This window comes from Ceratotherium simum, chromosome 26, assembly GCF_057802395.1.
Source record: "Ceratotherium simum simum isolate JZ-2026a chromosome 26, ASM5780239v1, whole genome shotgun sequence".
Classification (NCBI taxonomy): Eukaryota; Metazoa; Chordata; class Mammalia; order Perissodactyla; family Rhinocerotidae; genus Ceratotherium; species Ceratotherium simum.
This window is the reverse complement of record NC_141925.1, coordinates 38,473,514-38,490,732: the sequence shown is the minus strand read 5'-3', so window position 1 is coordinate 38,490,732 and position 17,219 is coordinate 38,473,514. Positions and strand designations below refer to the sequence as shown.

The window sequence follows — 17,219 nt, the reverse complement described above, 5'->3', positions numbered from 1 at the left end:
CAGCCTCAAACTATATTAGATGACATTAACTTTAAACTTTTTCAAAACACACACTTATTAAAAATATTCAGTAACAGGCAAATTCTCATCTCTTACTAATTTAGCTTTGCATTTTCTTTTCTGTTTTGCAGCCATCAGATGACCTTAAAGGAAAAGGAGGGGAATTGAGCATCTATACTGTCTTTCCTGTACTATGTCTCAGGGTAGCCAAACAGTAGATGAAGGTAAGTGACTCTTTTATAAATGTATTCCAGCTAACAGAGAAGAAACGATAGATTTAGAATATCATCGTGTTGCAGCTACTACTAAGTGAAAGGATACGGGCACCAATCATCAACAGTCACTAACATCACAAAAAGAAAAACTAGACATTCTGTGCCTCCTTGATGACAAAACCTACCACCACCTAACTTCAACTAGCAATTTATAGGAAATACAGAGGGCAGAGGAATATGTAAAACACCATGGGCTTGCAATCAGTAAAATCCAGGCTCTGGAAAACACTACAAGACAAACAACTTGATTTCTCAATTTTCTTAAATAAATTGCAAAGAAAAAGAGAGAAGAAAGGGAACCTATAGACAAAACAAAACAAAAAGACTTAAGAGAGAGATTAACTAATCACAACCATTTGTGTACCTTGTTAGGATCCCAATTAAAAGAGACTGTTGTATTGGTTATTATTGAAGAATCCTTATCTTTTAGAGATACCAACTGAAATATAACATCATACGTCTGGGATGTGCTTTGGAATAGTACAGGAAGGAGGAAGGTGAGTTGAAAAGGACAAGATTATCTGTGAGTTGATAATTGCTGAATCTGGGTGATAGGTATACACACACAGGGGCTCAATACATAATTCTGTTTGTTTTTGTTATCTGTTTAAAACTGTCCACAGTAAAATGTTTTTTAAAAAGAGACAGTGATCAAACATTTAACACAAAAGAATTAACTTACAGAAAAAAACACCAGAACCCTGATATCCCTCTGATGTTTGCCATACTTTTTTTCTCTGTTATACTGACTAGTCTTTTCTTCTAGAAAGCTTCAGAAGATACTTTTTTTTCTGTAGTTACTATCCTTCTGAGAAAATATGTTTGATCCTTGGTCTCTTGCCACAGAGTTATATTTAGATTTTTCCAACAACAGTTTTTTCAGATCTAAAAAAAATGTCACTTGAGCATTTGGACAGAAAACAGGCCCAAGTTCAAAGGATTCTAAAACACGAAGCAAGGGAGAAAAAAGACATAACTAAATATTTCACTTTTTTTTGCTATTCCTTTGGTCTTTCATCTTAGCCCTTTCTCATTTAAAAGTATTTCCTAACGCTAAAATTCCAATTTAAAATATGAGACTTCTTATGTTTAGGCCATAACACTACTGGCAAGGACACTTAAAGAAAATAGGCCAAACCTAATAGAAATAAGGTTGTGGGAAAGCAACAGCAACAAAAATAGAAATTATGTCTTTGGTGCTGGTTCGGTCTAGTCAGTCAGTTCCTGGTGCTCACTAGCATCACATACAAATCACGGGTCAAACCAGAAGGAACGGTCATGAGTTTTTGCTGGGGAATACAATGTAAAGGGTGCAGAAAGTCAAAACATGTTACGTTTTTCTCTGATTTGGGGGAAGGATATCTTAAGTTAATCAGTATGTTAGGGGATTAGAGGCAAAATTCCAGGGTCCTAATTAAAAAAAAAAATCACTATCAGTCCCTTTGCTGCCCACTTAAGTGCAAATGTCATTGAGAGGAGAGGGGAAACTCAAGACTGCAGTGAGAAATTTATAACTGAAAGCTGTGGAGAATAAGTTTTAATGTGCTTGGCCAAACTGTTGAAAGTAAGCGGTTGCGTCAACTCTGTCAAAATACAGGATAAAGAAGCAACTCTACTAGTAAGGATCAAAGAACAAGAGTTCTTTCCGAACAAAATAGTAAGTGAATATGTTGTTTTAAAAAATCGCCAGACATGACTTAATAACAAAGCAATACATTCTTTTGAAATTTGGGATCAGGATTGGTTCACTAAATTCTGAAAACCACTGTAAAAACTCTCTGTTTTTACAAACTCTTACTCCTCCTCCTCCTTTATGTGACACTTGCTTAATAAAACTTAGCATTGCTGTTTGCCACCTCTATCCATCTATTCACTGATAGTTTCTATCACTGATGAGAGTTAACGTACACTCAAGAATCTGCCTCAGAGCCATTGCTGTAAGATCCAGTTTTCTACAAATCAACAAGAGAAAGACTGGGGCCGGCCAGGTGGCGCAAGCAGTTAAGTGCACGCGCGCTCCGCTGCAGCAGCCCGGGGTTTGCTGGCTGGGATCCCGGGTGCACACCAACGCACTGCTTGTCAGGCCATGCTGTGGCAGCGTCCCATATAGGGTGGAGGAAGATGGGCACGGATGTTAGCCCAGGGCCAGTCTTCCTCGGCAAAAAAAGGAGGATTGGCAGATGTTAGCACAGGGCTGATCTCCTCACCAAAAAAAAAAAAAACAAGAGAAAGACAAAAACTCAATGGAAAAATGGTCAGGAGTTATGAACAATAAAGTCAGGAAAAAGAAAATCCAGATGGCTAATAAACATCTGAAAATATGCTCAATCTTTCTATTATTCAGGAAAACACAACTTACAGAGACACCATCTTCCACTCATCAGTGTGACCATATCAAGTGTGTGTGGGATGTGGGAAAATAAGCACTCTTATACACAGCTGTAGGATGAAGGCAATCCGAAGATGCCTAGCAAAGTTGAAGAGGTACAGCCCCCTGTGGTGAAACAAGTCTGCCAGACACAAACATTCACATGTATATAAGGAGACCTGCACAGGGACACCTGATTTAGCACTTCAGTGTAATAAGGAAAAACTGGAAACCATCTAAATGCCCTTCAATGGAGGAAAGAGTGAATAAATGAGGTATGAAATGCTCAACAGTGCTTAAAAGGAATAAACTTGATCTAGATACACCAACGTAGACAGACAGAAACAATGTGGAATGCAAAAGTGAGCTGCAAGAGATGTACAATACGACACCATTTATGTAACATTTAAAAATACTAGCCAATACGGTAGTGCTAAAGATTGCTTACGAATATATATAAATGTACGTAAAAGTATTAAAAATGGACTGGGACAATGTCATACCAAATTACAGACTGGAGGAGACGAATAGGATTGGTGGTGAGAGGGGACTTGACCATTATCTGAAATAATATTCCTTATTACTAAATCTTTGTTTCCTAAGTTTTCTGGCACAGGTAACAAGACAGTTGTTAATTAGGGGTGGTGGGAATATGGATGTGCATTATATTACTGTTTGTCCTTTTCAGTATTTTGGAATGTCTTCCTTGCCCCAAAAACAACATGCAGGAAACTCCTGGAAGACACTGCGTTCCCTCGGCACTTGGCAACACAGTCTGGCTTACATTTTCACACAGCTGACATGCCGTCTAGTTTTTGCTTTCACGTCTCATCTCCTAATCTAAGCTCTTCAGTCCTCAGAGTAGGTTCAGTGCTTTCCGTGACACTAGTAGAGTGCTGTATACCAGTGGGGCTAAAAGAAGCACTTAAAAATTGAGATCACTACTATGATATTTTCTCAAATTTTCTAAAGAAAACTCAGTCAATGCTGCACAACTTTAAATATTACGCCAGACTATACTTTACTGAGCTCTTTATTTAAACAGAAGAGTGCTGAATTTGGAACTACGATACTAAGCTCACAGTGATCTTCCCTTACCTGTGATGTGTCCGTTGTGCTCCTTGAGTTCATGAGCTTTCACCCACTGGCTCCCGTTCTTCTTATAGATGTGGACTTCGTGATTATTGGGGCTAAGGGCAATCTCTGGAGAAAAAAGTCAACAGTTAACATCTGAACTTGAAATTGTCACCCAAAAAGGGATATGTTACAGTTGACATTTAAAAAAGAGACTAAAGGAAGGAATAGGAAAGCTGTTTCCAAAAAATGGTTCCCAATATTCATCCCTGAAGAATTCCTTTTATTATTTTTACCTCTACTTGGACCCCATATTATTAAATATTTTGTAGAAAAACTAAATTTAAAAATTCATTTTATCAGAGACATATACAACTGTCAATTAAAGATTCTAACCAGCAAGAAATAAACAATGTTACTATACTTAGCTGATATAACTTTAGCCCATAGTAAAGATATTTGACATTTTAGTTCACCTGCATAACACTATTAGCAATAAATATTTCATTTCTGTTAGACTTTCTGAAACGCTGAAAATAGCTTATAAGTTCTCATGGACCCAGGTTAGAACTACTAGTTTATTAAAAAAAACTTGATTCTGCTGATAATATATCAAAGTTTTCCTTTACAATAAAGCCAATATAAATCACAAAATAAAATTCTGTTTTCAAGAGAAATCTCTTGGACCAATCTGAAATATTAAGAATATATATATATATATATAATGGATTTTTTTGAACTTATACTAATTTTATTTCTAGTTTAAAAAAAAAATTGATTTCTTAAAATTAAAACTAGGATCTATAACCCAAACTTGAGGTCAATCATTTAATAGTTCTCCTATCTATTATATATCACCTTTCCTCCCCTCCTTAGGGAAGCTATATCTGTTTTACAGATAAAATCATGGAGCTAGATAAATATCTAGCACTAAAATCCTAAGACTTTAGGTGCTTTTCTGCAAACGAGTTATATATTTCTCTAAATTTCTAAGATGCATATAGGGATTTCAAAAGCCAAATCAAAATTTAAATCTGGAAAATGTTATAAATTTCAAATTATAACATCGCATAACAAAAAATTTCACTTAATATATTGAGTTTATCAAGTAGTTTAAATGAGGACAACGATAACTTGCATTTCTGTTAAAGATAACTGGAAATACTCCAAAAATCTATTTTTAGACTGGAAAGTAGAGACAGAAGATACAGGAAACTCAGCTATGAAGCTCTGTGAGATGACCACAAAACAGAGGCTCTAGATACACCATCCTGCCAAGTTACATATTTTCAAACACACAATATAGAGGCTCATATCTGGGTTTTCTCTTTACCCAGCAATAACCTGGAGTGTACTGTTTATGTACCAAGGATTTATTTAAAAATAAGAGTGAATTACATCTCAACTACTTTAAAAAAGATCTATAGATTCAAAGCAATCTGTATTAAAATCCCAGCTGGCTTCTTTGCAGAAATTAATAAGCTGATCCTAAAATTCATATAGAAATGAAAGGGACCCAGAAAAGCCAAAACAATCTTGAGAAAGAATTACAAAGCAGGAACTCACATTTCCCAATTTCAAAACTTAACAAAGCTATAGTAATCAACAGTGTGGGCCTGGCATTAGGATAAACATAAAGATCAATGGACTAGAATTGAGAGTCCAATCAACTTTCACATTTACAGTCAATTGATTTTCAACAAGGGTGCCAAGATAATTCAACTGGGAGAGAACAGTCTTCAACAAATGGTGCTGGGACAACTGGATATCCACATGCAAAAGGATGAAGTTGAGCCCCTACCTCACGCCATATACAAAATTAACACAAAATGGATCCAAGATCTAAATATAAGAGCTAAAACTATAAGACTCTTAGAAGGAAACACAGGTATACATCTTTGTGACCTTGAATTAGGCAATGGTTTCTTAGAAACAACAGCAAATGCATAAGCAACAAAAGAAAAAAATAAATAAATCAGACTTCTTCAAAATCAAAAACTGTTCTGCTTCAAAGGACATCATCAAGAAAGTGAAAAGACGACCCACAGAATGGGAGATTTTATAAATCATATCTCTGATAAGGGACTCGTATCCAGAATATATAAAGAACTCTTACAACTCAACAATAAAAAGATAAATAACCCAATTTAAAAAATGGGCAAAGGATCTGAATAGACATTTCTCCAAAGAAGATATACAAAGAGCCAATAAGCATGTGAAAAGATGTTCAACATCATTAGTAATTAGGGAAATACAAATCAAAACTAAAAATAGATACTACTTTATACCCACTAGGATATAGTGGGTAAAGGGCTATAATAAAAAAGACAGAAAATAACAAGTATTGACGAGGACGTGGAGAAACTGGAACCCACATATACTGTTAGTGAAAATGTAAAATGGTGTGGCCACTTTGAAAGACAGTCTGGTAGTTCCTCAAAATGTTCAACATGGTCACCACATGACCCAGCAATTCCACTCCTAGGGATATACTCAAGAGAATCAAAAACATACGTCCACATAAAAACTTATATGTGAATGTTCATAGCAGCATTATTCACAATAGCCAAAAAGTGGAAACAACCTAAATGTCCACTATCTGATGAATAAACAAAATGTGGTATGTCTACACAATATTATTCAACCATAAAAAGGGATGAAGTATTAATATATACTACTATATGGACGAACCCTGAAAACACACTCAGTGAAAGAAGCCAGATGCAAAAAGACACATATGCATTGTATGATTCCATTTATATAAAACGTCCAGAATAGGCAAATCCATGGAGACAGAAAGTAGATTACCAGTTGCCTAGAACTGGAAGTTTTGAGGAAAACTGGGAGTGACTACTAACGAGTACAGAGTTTTTTTCCAGAGTAATGAAAAGATTCTGAAACTAGATAGTGGTGATTGTTGCATAACTGTGAATATTCTAAAAACCACTGAATTGTATACTTTAAAAGGGTGAATTTTATGTTATGTGAATTATATTTCAATAAAGCTGCTATTTAAAAAAAGACAGTGGGCTGGCCTGGTGGCGTAATGGTTAAGTTCACGTGCTCTGCTTTGGTGGCTGGGGGTTCGAAGGCTCAGATCCGGGGCATGGACCTATGCACCACTCATCAAGCCATGCTGTGGCAGGTGTCCCACATATAAAGTAGAGGAAGATGAGCACGTATTTTATACATGGGAAGCCTGCCATAGCATGGCTGATGAGCAGTGCGTAGGTCCACGCCAGGGATGCGAGCCTGTGAACCCCAGGCTGCCCAAGAGGAGTGTGAGAAATTAACCACTACGCCACCAGGCCAGCCTCTCCTAGTTTGCTGGAGCTAGAAAAGTAGAAACTCAAGCTTATTATAAATAACACAGTAAATACTAGTTAATACTGTTCTCAGTGACAGAGGAGTAAACCATATGTCTCTGTTAACAGCTTATTTCTAGGTCCTAGCAGTCTGACTAAATGCTGGATGAGTGTGATGTTACTGTACAACCATTCCAGACACTGCATTCTTAGGTCAATGAGAGATGTCGCTGATATAAACTGTCCTCCAAGTGGTACTGCAGGAAAAAAAGTGGACAAAGTGCCAGAGGCTTGGGTGTTAGCAACTGGCTCTGACATTAACTTGGTGTGTAACCACTGGAAAGTCCTTCTAACGCTCTAGGCCTCAGTTTCTCTATCTGTAAACCAAAGGACTGACCCAGTTCCCTTCTAAGTCTATGTCTTTTTCACATGTGACATTGAAATATATGATCCCTAAAGGTGCCTAAATCTAAAAGTATCAAAGGTACCAAAATACAGGAGCAAAGTTAATAGCATACTTACGGGTACGATCCCTGTTCCAGGCATGACAGGTGATTGGTTCTAGCAAAAATTGATGCAGGGACATTATTCTTAGTGTTTTTCAAAGGATAGAAAGCTGCAAGGAGAAAGAGGAAAAAAGCATTTAAAATGGCAGGCAACCAATATTTAAGTTGTCTGGGGGATCTTAAAATGTTTGGGGATAAATAAAAACATTCTCCAATTAAAAAAGAATCAATCTCAACATCAAAACTTAATCATTTAAATACAACTAGCACTGTAACCACCAACGTATAATTTATTCTGTCAGGGTCATCAAGAGATTCTAAAACCATAGATTAAAGATTGTTGGGGTATAGGATATTCACAGTCTCAAATTATCATCCCACAGATTACTTACTAATTACAAAGGGAAAAACATGCCTTTACAATAAAAAAACTAAGTCACCACCTTAACCAAGTGATCAAACTTAGTATCATAAATAGTGGAACAATGTAATCTGATGGGCCTCTTGATGGGAGGCAACATGAAGTGCACATCATCACTTATAAATAGTGACCACTTGATTTATCATCCAGACCAGAATACTTTTAAGAGAGCAAAAAGGGGCACTATTAATAATTACGCCATGACAATAGGTCATAGGACTATCCTGGAGAAACCTGGTAATATGGCCAATCTACCTATGAAGTATTTAGGCCAAACATATTTACTCTAAATCCAATCAAGATCCAGACCTAATTTCCAGGTTACAGGAAATAAAGGGAGGTGGAATTAGTTAAATAACACAAAGGGGAAATAAACAGTTAAAACCAGAATGTGTGCCATTCTATAAAACAACTGGCCTGGACTATTCAAAAAAGACAAATGGAGGGGCTGGCCCCGTGGCCTAGTGGTTAAGTGTAGCACACTCTGCTTCAGCAGCCTGGGTTCGGTTCCCGGGTGCAGACCTACACCACTCATCAGCTGCCACACTGTGGCAGCAACTCACATACAAAACAAAGGAAGGCTGGCACAGATGTTAGCTCAGGGCGAATCTTCCCCAAGCCAAAAAAAAAAAAAAAAAAAAGGCAAATGGGGTTGGGAGGACTGTTCTAGATGAAAAGAGCTATGAAAACCAAATCTGATCAATGAAGCTTGATTGTAATCTGTATTTTTAAAATAGCCATAAAAGATGTTTTTTTTTTTTTTGGTGAGGAAGATCAGCCCTGAGCTAACATCCATGCTAATCCTCTTTTTGCTGAGGAAGACTGGCTCTGAGCTAACATCTATTGCCAATCCTCCTCCTTTTTTTTCCCCCCAAAGCCTCAGTAGATAGTTCTATGTCATAGTCGCACATCCTTCTAGTTGCTGTATGTGGGACGCGGCCTCAGCATGGCCGGACAAGCAGTGCGTTGGTGCGCGCCTGGGATCCGAACCCGGGCTGCCAGTAGTGGAGCGTGCGCACTTAACCACTAAGCCACGGGGCCAGCCCAAAAGATGTTTTTTGTACAATAGGTAAAAGTTAAATTTGGACTACATGTTACATAACAATATGGAATTATTTTCAATTTCTTAACTATGATAATTGTTTGCCGTTAGGTAGGAGAATGTCCTAGCTCTTAGGAAATAAAGATGATGAAGTGTTTAGGGGCAAAGTGTCATGACATCTTCTGTAACTTATTTTCAATTGTTTGGGACAAGCAGATATATAGACAGTAAATGTGGCAAAATGTTAACAACTGGTGAATCTAGGCAAAGAGTATGTAGATGTTTGTTATATTACTCTTTAAACTATTTATTGTAACTAAATGAAAAGCAGGAACCTGTGAAACATCATTAAATTAAAAATCAAATAAAATTCTCTATTTTATAGGCACCCAAACCTAGATCCACTGAAGAAGAAACCACTACCTGAAATAGGTGAAATTTTTTCAAAAAAGCAGCCAGGCTCCCCTGCTCCTCGCCCCTCCATTTTATCATTTCTAAGAGGTACTCTCACAACACTCTGAAGTTTCAATACACTTAAGTACAAGTCACGTTAACCTAGGGTGGATACTGAAATGTGAGACAGGAATCCTGATGCAAGCAGGAAATGAATGGAAGGGCCACCAGAAGGTTGTGAAGTAGTTCAGCAGACAAAGCAGAAATCAATCTCAATGGAAAGCAAAAGAAATGTCTCTGCTAATTGTTGTAAAGAAACCCAAAGGTCAAAAAGAGATAAGCACACCCCTAAAGAAAACATCTGATATCTTGAACTGGCAGAGAAATGTCAGTGTTTCACATTCTATTCTAAGAGTGAAGTTACTTAGGTCATTAATTTTTTACTTTTACATGTTCTAGAATGCAAATTGCAACTCAAAAATAAAGAAAAAGCCTCTCATTGGAAATTTAAAAAAAACTTTAAATGAATTCAAATGAGACTGCTTAATTTGTTTTTTAAAAAATAAGCTTCCTGATGCTACCGTATCATAATTCTCTCTTTATCCCTGATATCAGATGCTTACCTACCACAACAGGTTTTACTCATAGTTCCTCAAAATAACATGTTGTGTAACAGATAGCTCCTTAAGTAAAAGCAATTTAGTTCAAAAGCCACATTTTATAGGCTCATTTGTTAACTGAAACAAAATTGGCCTGCAAATTAATAATTTAATGTGAATATCTGCATGCAATAAAAGCACATATTTCATGTGCTGCAGACAAAGGCTTTCTCACTCTTCAACTCAGTTTTATAAGCAATATAGCAAAGACTTCAAAAGAGGTAAACATTTACACAATGGCATAATTACTTCTAAAATTGCATTTCTAATTTTGTTATACCATTCAAGTTCTATATTTGGACATACACTCAGACTTACACTTCTTTTATAATCATGTGGCTATTCTGAGTCTGTAGACCAAGACAACATTCATGTTTGTCAAATTTATAGGGTGCCCAGTACACACAGCCTGTATTCATCAAACTCAGTGAAAGCAAAATAATAATAATAGCTTGGATTTTGTACCAAGAAAAGATGACTTCTGTCGTAGGGTGATAATTATAATTTCCAAGCTGTGATTAATATTTAAGTGGAATCTGAAAACCTTTGTCTTAATGAAGGTAGAGAAGAAAAAAAGGGACAGACAAAAAGGTAGTGACATGAAATTTAACAATCTTCTATTGATGACCTTTTATTGTCTAGCACTGACAGAGATAATGATTTATAGCACAGTATGACCCCTGGAACACTGCCACCCCCCAACTCCTTTCTTTACCTATCACTTTGAGTACAGAGTCATTCTGATGTTTGGTTAGCCATGGGTTCTGAAGCCAAGGGGACGTGGGTTTGAATCCTGACTTTGACACATACTACCTATGAGACCCCAGGCAGGTCACTCAGTATCTCTAAATCTCGTTTCATCATCTGTAAAATGGACATATCACTGACATCCCAAAGCTGTAGGGAGGAGGATTAAATGAGATAACAAGCGAAAGCATGTAGCACAAAGCCTAGCCCAAAATAGATGCTCAAGAAGTTAGTTCCTTTTCTTCATCTGACCCCTGGCTTTTGAACTATCCCTGGAAGTACACATCAGTTAGCATCCTCCAAACACGGAAACATCCACATATGCTTTAAATTCTTGGCCCTGGTGCTTGAAAGTATTTGTACAGTGGGAATTTCAGTTTTCAAGACTGTGATTCACCCAGTTTCTAATTGCTCTCACTACCCAACCCAGCAATACCAGGTACTCCAACAAGGTCACCACACCCTCCACAACGTCCAGAGACAGATTCCAATTCCAGGCACCAGCCTCACCAGCAGACCATTTTAAACTTCTTTATGCAGAATTTGTTTCAGCACAGGTTAGTCAACTAGATCAAAACACTGCCACTCTCCCTCCAAGCAGGAGTTTTAATTTTCCAAGATGATCCCTTCTTTTAATGGTCATAAGTAAATGAATTAACCTTGGAAGTTCTCCGAATACTTTGTTGTAGGAAGCAGCGTTACACCCTCTCCCAAATAGCCTAAAAACACCTTCCTGACTGATAGAGTCTCTGTTTTTTTGATACCTGAAAAACCCAGGGCCTACGTGAAAACAAGAGGTTAGATAAAATTAACAAAAGAGAGCAGAACTAGGATAGTTTAGGTAACTTAGGCAATGAGTTGAGGTAGGTGAAAATCGGTTAGCATTTCCTTCAGGTTCCAAAGCTGCAGTATGAGAACACATGGCTTTATAATCAAAGATCTAAGCAGTGTAGTAAGTATTGGGTTGGGGCCAGAAACATAAATAAATCTGACACTTTTCTGGTCCTTAAGTCTGGAAGAAGAGTGTAGGGGAGGAAGGGACGAGAGACATGCATAGAATGCCCAGAAGCAGTAATAATAGCTAATACTTATTGACCACCTACTCTGGACTAAGAACTCTTCTAAGCAATTTATGCAAATAAACTCACTTGATCCTCAGAAAAGCCCTAAGAATCTTCTTACTGCAGATGAGGAAACAGGGATTCAGAGAAGCAATCCTCCCAGGGTCACCCAACCAAGTGGTGGTGCCAGGATTGTAACTGCCGCAGTGGGACGGGAGGGCTGGAATGTGCAAGGTGCCATATAAAAGGTTCCTTACAGACAAGGAGCGAGGAGGAGCGAATATGTGCAATTCTGACTTAAGGGAAGGAGGCACCGGAGCGGGGGAATCTTAAAGAACTCGGGGGAAGGTTTTTCTCGAGTTCGGGAGGGTCCACCCGGCAGCTGAAGGATTGGGGGCTGCCCCAGACAGGAGCCAAACATTCCACGGGCGACGACTGTGTGCAGGGACCTCTCCTAGACGCTAAAAAAAGGAATGAACGGTCCCTCGTGACGCTCGATAGAGGGCAGAGGATCCCATTTACCACAATTTTACAGATTGTGATAAATGCCCACAATAAAGATGCAAATAGGGCAATGGAAGCATAGGAGGAGTCGTTAATTCTGGCACGGGAGGAGGCTTGGAGCTTGAAAATCTTGGGAGAAGCGATCCCTCAAGGGGATCCCAGGGGCTCGCCAGGCCCCACGGAGAACACGGATCCCCGCCCCTCCGGGAGGCCGGGCAAGGAGACCCGGCCCGCCCCTCAGCCTCGGGCCCCGCGGCCTAAACCCCCGCCTTCCCGCCCCCGCGGGGTCCAGGCCGGTGCGAGGCCGGGGCAGAGGAGGCCAGCAGAGGCAGAAGCTCGCCCCTGTTGCCCCTTACCTGGGGTCGGGGCAGTCCGGACGGGCTCGGAGCGGAGAATTCGCGGACTCTGGTCAGTCGACGCGAACAGGCTCCGGCGGGCGCGGGCGGAGGACCGAGGCTCGGAGGGAGCGGCTGACAGATCCCGGAAATGGCCACGGCGCCTGCGCAGCGCGGCGGCGCGGGCGGTCCGCGCACGCGCACTGATCGGTCGTGCGGCAGGGGTCCCGAGCGGGTGCGGCGGGTCAGGGTCGGGCCTCTGAGCGGCCGCGGTGGCCTTTCTGAAGCGGTGTCGTAAAACGGCTGGGGAATGGTGACGAGACAGCGTGAACCTCTTACTCCGGTCCTCGAAAAATTTCCTCAGACTGGCGGAGCGAAGTGTGGAGCCTTGGCGCTTTCGCGAGTGCTTTTGTCGGAAAATGAATTACTGAGAATTGAGAATTACTATATGACGCATTTCGCGCCACACGAACCCGACGAACGACTACGTGTTTCCCCCTTCAAAGATCCCCCCCGTCAGAGCCAGTCTCCTGTGCAAAGCCCTCTACGAGGAACTTTCGCGACCCTTCCTCAGTCACTTGTTTCCTGCTCCCAAGATAGCGCCACAGGACAGAGGAATTGGGAGAATTCAGCATCTCCCCCCAAACACGTGAAGACGGCTTCCTGTGCAGATGCGGCTTCAAGGAAATGCTCTGAACCCCACTTGCGGCTAGACCTGCCGCCCTTCAAGGAAATGCTCTGAACCCCACTTGCGGCTAGACCTGCCGCCCTTGAACCCACAGAAATTCTGGAGCAGCACTCCTGTCCTCGGGGCCACTGCAGGTCGCCCACCAAGTGTCTGTATGGTTCCCTGTGGTGGTTTACAAGTTTGACCCCAATGCTTGGCTGTAAGGTGATGTTCACAGAAGTGAACGTGTCAAATTCCAAGTGTCAGAGCCTCACTATGTTCTCTGGGGCTGGTTAATCCTCTTGTTCGGGAGCACGCATGCACTGGAAGTAATTGGTTTTGCTTTGTCCCGTGGCTACAAAGTCTTTGGTCCCAGGGACATCGAGGACACATTGAGAGAGCGGAAAGAGCATTTTAAATTAATTACCCCCTCTCAGAGACAGCATCTTGGCAAAGGAAGGACAGCATGCGTGGAAGCAGGGATTCCTCGTGTGTCTGCAAGTTACATGAGCCAATCCGGAAGTGTGCAGAGTTGGTACCCAGAGTAAAAATACCAACAGTGTTTTATTTAGATCCCACCTCTTTGCAAGAGACAGTGCAGTTCCTTCTTTGAAGGAGTTTGTAATCTGGGTAGATGAGAATAACACATACAAATTAATAATACCAGACTCTTTATGATAAATGACAAGAAAAGAAATAACTTAGTCCAGGAGAAGTAACAGTAAAACATTTAATATTAATCTCTGGTTCTACCTTTTGAGTTAGTATTTTGTATTTTAGCCTAAACAAAGCTTACCATTGGATGCATTTCATCTTTTATGAGTCATTCCAGATGGTAAAATTTTACTTCTAAAGGAGCTTGTTAGGTGAAACCATCTTATTCTGTAACTGAGGAAACAGGGCCAGAGGATTTTGAGATTTCATAAAAGTTTTGATGTAAGTCACTGGCAGTCCAGAGCCTCTGCCCTGGTACCTAGTCCAGAGCATTTCCCATTATCCCATCATGCCCTGGTATAAGAGCCATTAGAGAAGGAGAGTGAGTTATTTTTAGTGTTTGTTTTTCAGACTTGTGTAATGACACTGACAGTATCCACAATGAGGACTCTGCCTTTTAAAAAATAGTTGCAGGGAAGGTGGTACTTAGAAATGGGAAATGGGAGGAAGTGAGGGGTTGGACACTGTGAGGGGTATGCCATGGGATGGTTTTGTTTGCTTTATTGACTCAGTTGGAATTGACATAGGATTGAATTGCAATTTGGTCAAGCTTCAAGTCATTAAATATTTACTGAGTACTCACCAAATGCAAAGTATTGTTTTAAGCATTTCGTGCAATGTACAGAAGAGTTGAGTAAGATCTCTCTGTCCTCAGGGAACTTAAGAGTGGGATAAAACCAGTTCACCGATAGTTTTAAATAGAAGGAAATACACAATCCCTGGAACCTGGAAGGTCCTAGTTAGTGTTTGTTGAATGAAACTATGAATGAATGAAATAAACAGTCTGGGATTTCAGAGAACACAGAGATCACCACCAGTTGTGAATGGGAGCCGGGGCTTGTTGAGACACATCAGGAATATCACCAATTATAGATCGGAAAGATTACATGTTCACCAAGGTCTGAGGATTTCCTTATGCTCAAGAGAGCTGTGATTTAGTATCTGGAATGTGGGTTTGGAGAGTAAGAAGATTGTTTCTTGCTTGTGCCACCAGCCAAACAACAGTGAACACTTAATGCTGATCTGCCTCCATTTCTGTCTCTTACCTGGGTCAGTGCCTGCCACCTACTCACCACAGAGACTGTTGGAAATATTATTGAATCAATGCCTGTAAAAGCTGTATGTAAGCAAAAGGGTAAAAACAGAAGCGCATGCTCTGTGTTAATACTTAACAATGCTTATGATTTAGATATTGTCTATTTGCTGGGTATCGTCCCGAGGAGGGAAAGTTTCCCATAGAAAAGATCTTGTACAGTTCAGCGCAGAGGGACTGAAAAATGCATGTGGATTTTTCCACTCTAGGTTGCTCACCTAGTTCATTTCCATAGTGCAGGGATGGGACCAGTTTATGGGGTATCTAGGGGCATGAGGTAGTCCAGATGGTATATAAATAGCATTCTATCACAAATACTATACTTATAAGACAAGCACATAAGCATACTTATGAATACCAGGTATTGTTTTTCTAATTTGATAAGTGAAATCTGTAGTCCACAGGCCTGTAAATCTCCTGGAGGCCAGAGCCAGTTCTTCCACAGTTTGTTTCTAACACTTTTCCCGTGTTGTTATGCAATCTTAGATTATTTTAATAAAAAGGTAGTATGGGGCCGGCCCCGTGGCTTAGCGGTTAAGTGCGTGCGCTCTGCTGCCGGCGGCCCGGGTTCGGATCCTGGGTGCGCACCGAGGCACCACCCCTCCAGCCATGCTGAGGCCGCGTCCCACATACAGCAACTAGAAGGATGTGCAGCTATGACAGACAACTATGTACTGGGGCTTTGGGGGAAAAATAAATAAATAAAATCTTTAAAAAAAAAAAAAAAAAAAAAAAAAAGGTAGTATGATGGAGTGCTTAAGAGAGTTCATTGACTTTGGAAGTAAACAGAACTGGGTTCAAATTCTGTCGCGGCAGCTTATCAGCTATATGCCTTGGGACAAGTCAATCAGCTTCTCTAAGTTTATTGGCAAATGAGGATAATAATTCCCACCCCTTAGGGTTGTTCTAAGGATTAAAATAGACAATGTATATAAAGTACTTGACAGTTCTTGGCACATTAAAAGCACTTACATTGTGGCAATTATTATTTGAAAATATTGTACCAAGTTGATTCTCATAATTTACTATTGCTCAGTTGTTTTTTTCCCAGTCTGTGGCTTCTCTTCGTTCATTCTCTTAATGTCTTTCAAAGAGCAGAAGTTCTTAATTTTGAGAAAGTCCATTTATCAGGTGTTATGTCTGAGAAATCTTTGCCTAATCCAAAGTTATATAGATTTTCTGCTATTTTTTTCCAGAAGTTTTATAGTTTTTACATTGATTGATTTTAGAGTGTTAAACTAAACTTGCATTGTTGGGAAAAGTGCTCCTTGGTCCTGATGTATTATTCTTTTTATACTTACTATGTTTAGTTGCTAAAATTTTGTTAAGAATTTAACAATTTAAAATCTTTGTGGGCTGGCCCTGTGGCTTAGCGGTTAAGTGCGCGTGCTCCGCTACTGGCGGCCTGGGTTCGGATCCCAGGCCTGCCCCGACGCACTGCTTCTCTGGCCATGCTGAGGCCGCGTCCCACATACAGCAACTAGAAGGATGTGCAACTATGACACAACTATCTACTGGGGCTTTGGGGGGAAAAAAGGAAGAGGATTGGCAATAGATGTTAGCTCAGAGCCGATCTTCCTCAGCAAAAAGAGGAGGATTAGCATGGATATTAGCTCAGGGCTGATCTTCCTCACAAAAAAAAAAAAAAATCTTTGCTTATGAAGGATATTGTTTTGTAGTTTACTTTTCTTGTAATTTCTAGTTTTGGTATCAGAGTAATTGTGGCCTCATAAAATGGGTTCAGAAGTATTTCTTTTTCTTCACTTTTCTGGAAGAGTTTGTATAGAATTGGCTTTTCTCAATTTCTAAACATGGGAGTTTTAAGTTATATTTTTGTTAATGATTTCTACCTTAATTGCATAATTTCTAGCTTCATTACTGATTTTTTTTTGCTTACTTATTCTTTCATTTACTAAGAAAGGTGTGTTAATGTCTCCCAAATGATTGTGGATTTGTTTGTGTCTACTGTAATTCTGTCATTTTTTAAAACTATATATATATATATATATATATATTTTTTTTTTTTGCTGAGGAAGATTAGCCTTGAGCTAACAT

General features: G+C 39.7%; 1 protein-coding gene across 1 annotated transcript in view; it reads right to left on the bottom strand.

Annotated features, from left to right (window-relative positions):
* ARPC1A (actin related protein 2/3 complex subunit 1A) overlaps positions 1–12,837 on the bottom strand; it is a 28,837-nt gene extending 16,000 nt beyond the window's left edge. Inside the window, exons 1-3 of the mRNA XM_014795625.2 lie at positions 12,712–12,837; positions 7,545–7,638; positions 3,742–3,846 (exon numbers count right to left, since the gene is read on the bottom strand). Of these exons, the coding sequence (XP_014651111.1) occupies positions 3,742–3,846; positions 7,545–7,608 (169 nt within the window). The 5' untranslated portion in view covers positions 7,609–7,638; positions 12,712–12,837. The remainder of the gene's footprint in view (positions 1–3,741; positions 3,847–7,544; positions 7,639–12,711) is intronic.
* Positions 12,838–17,219: the final 4,382 nt, after the last annotated feature.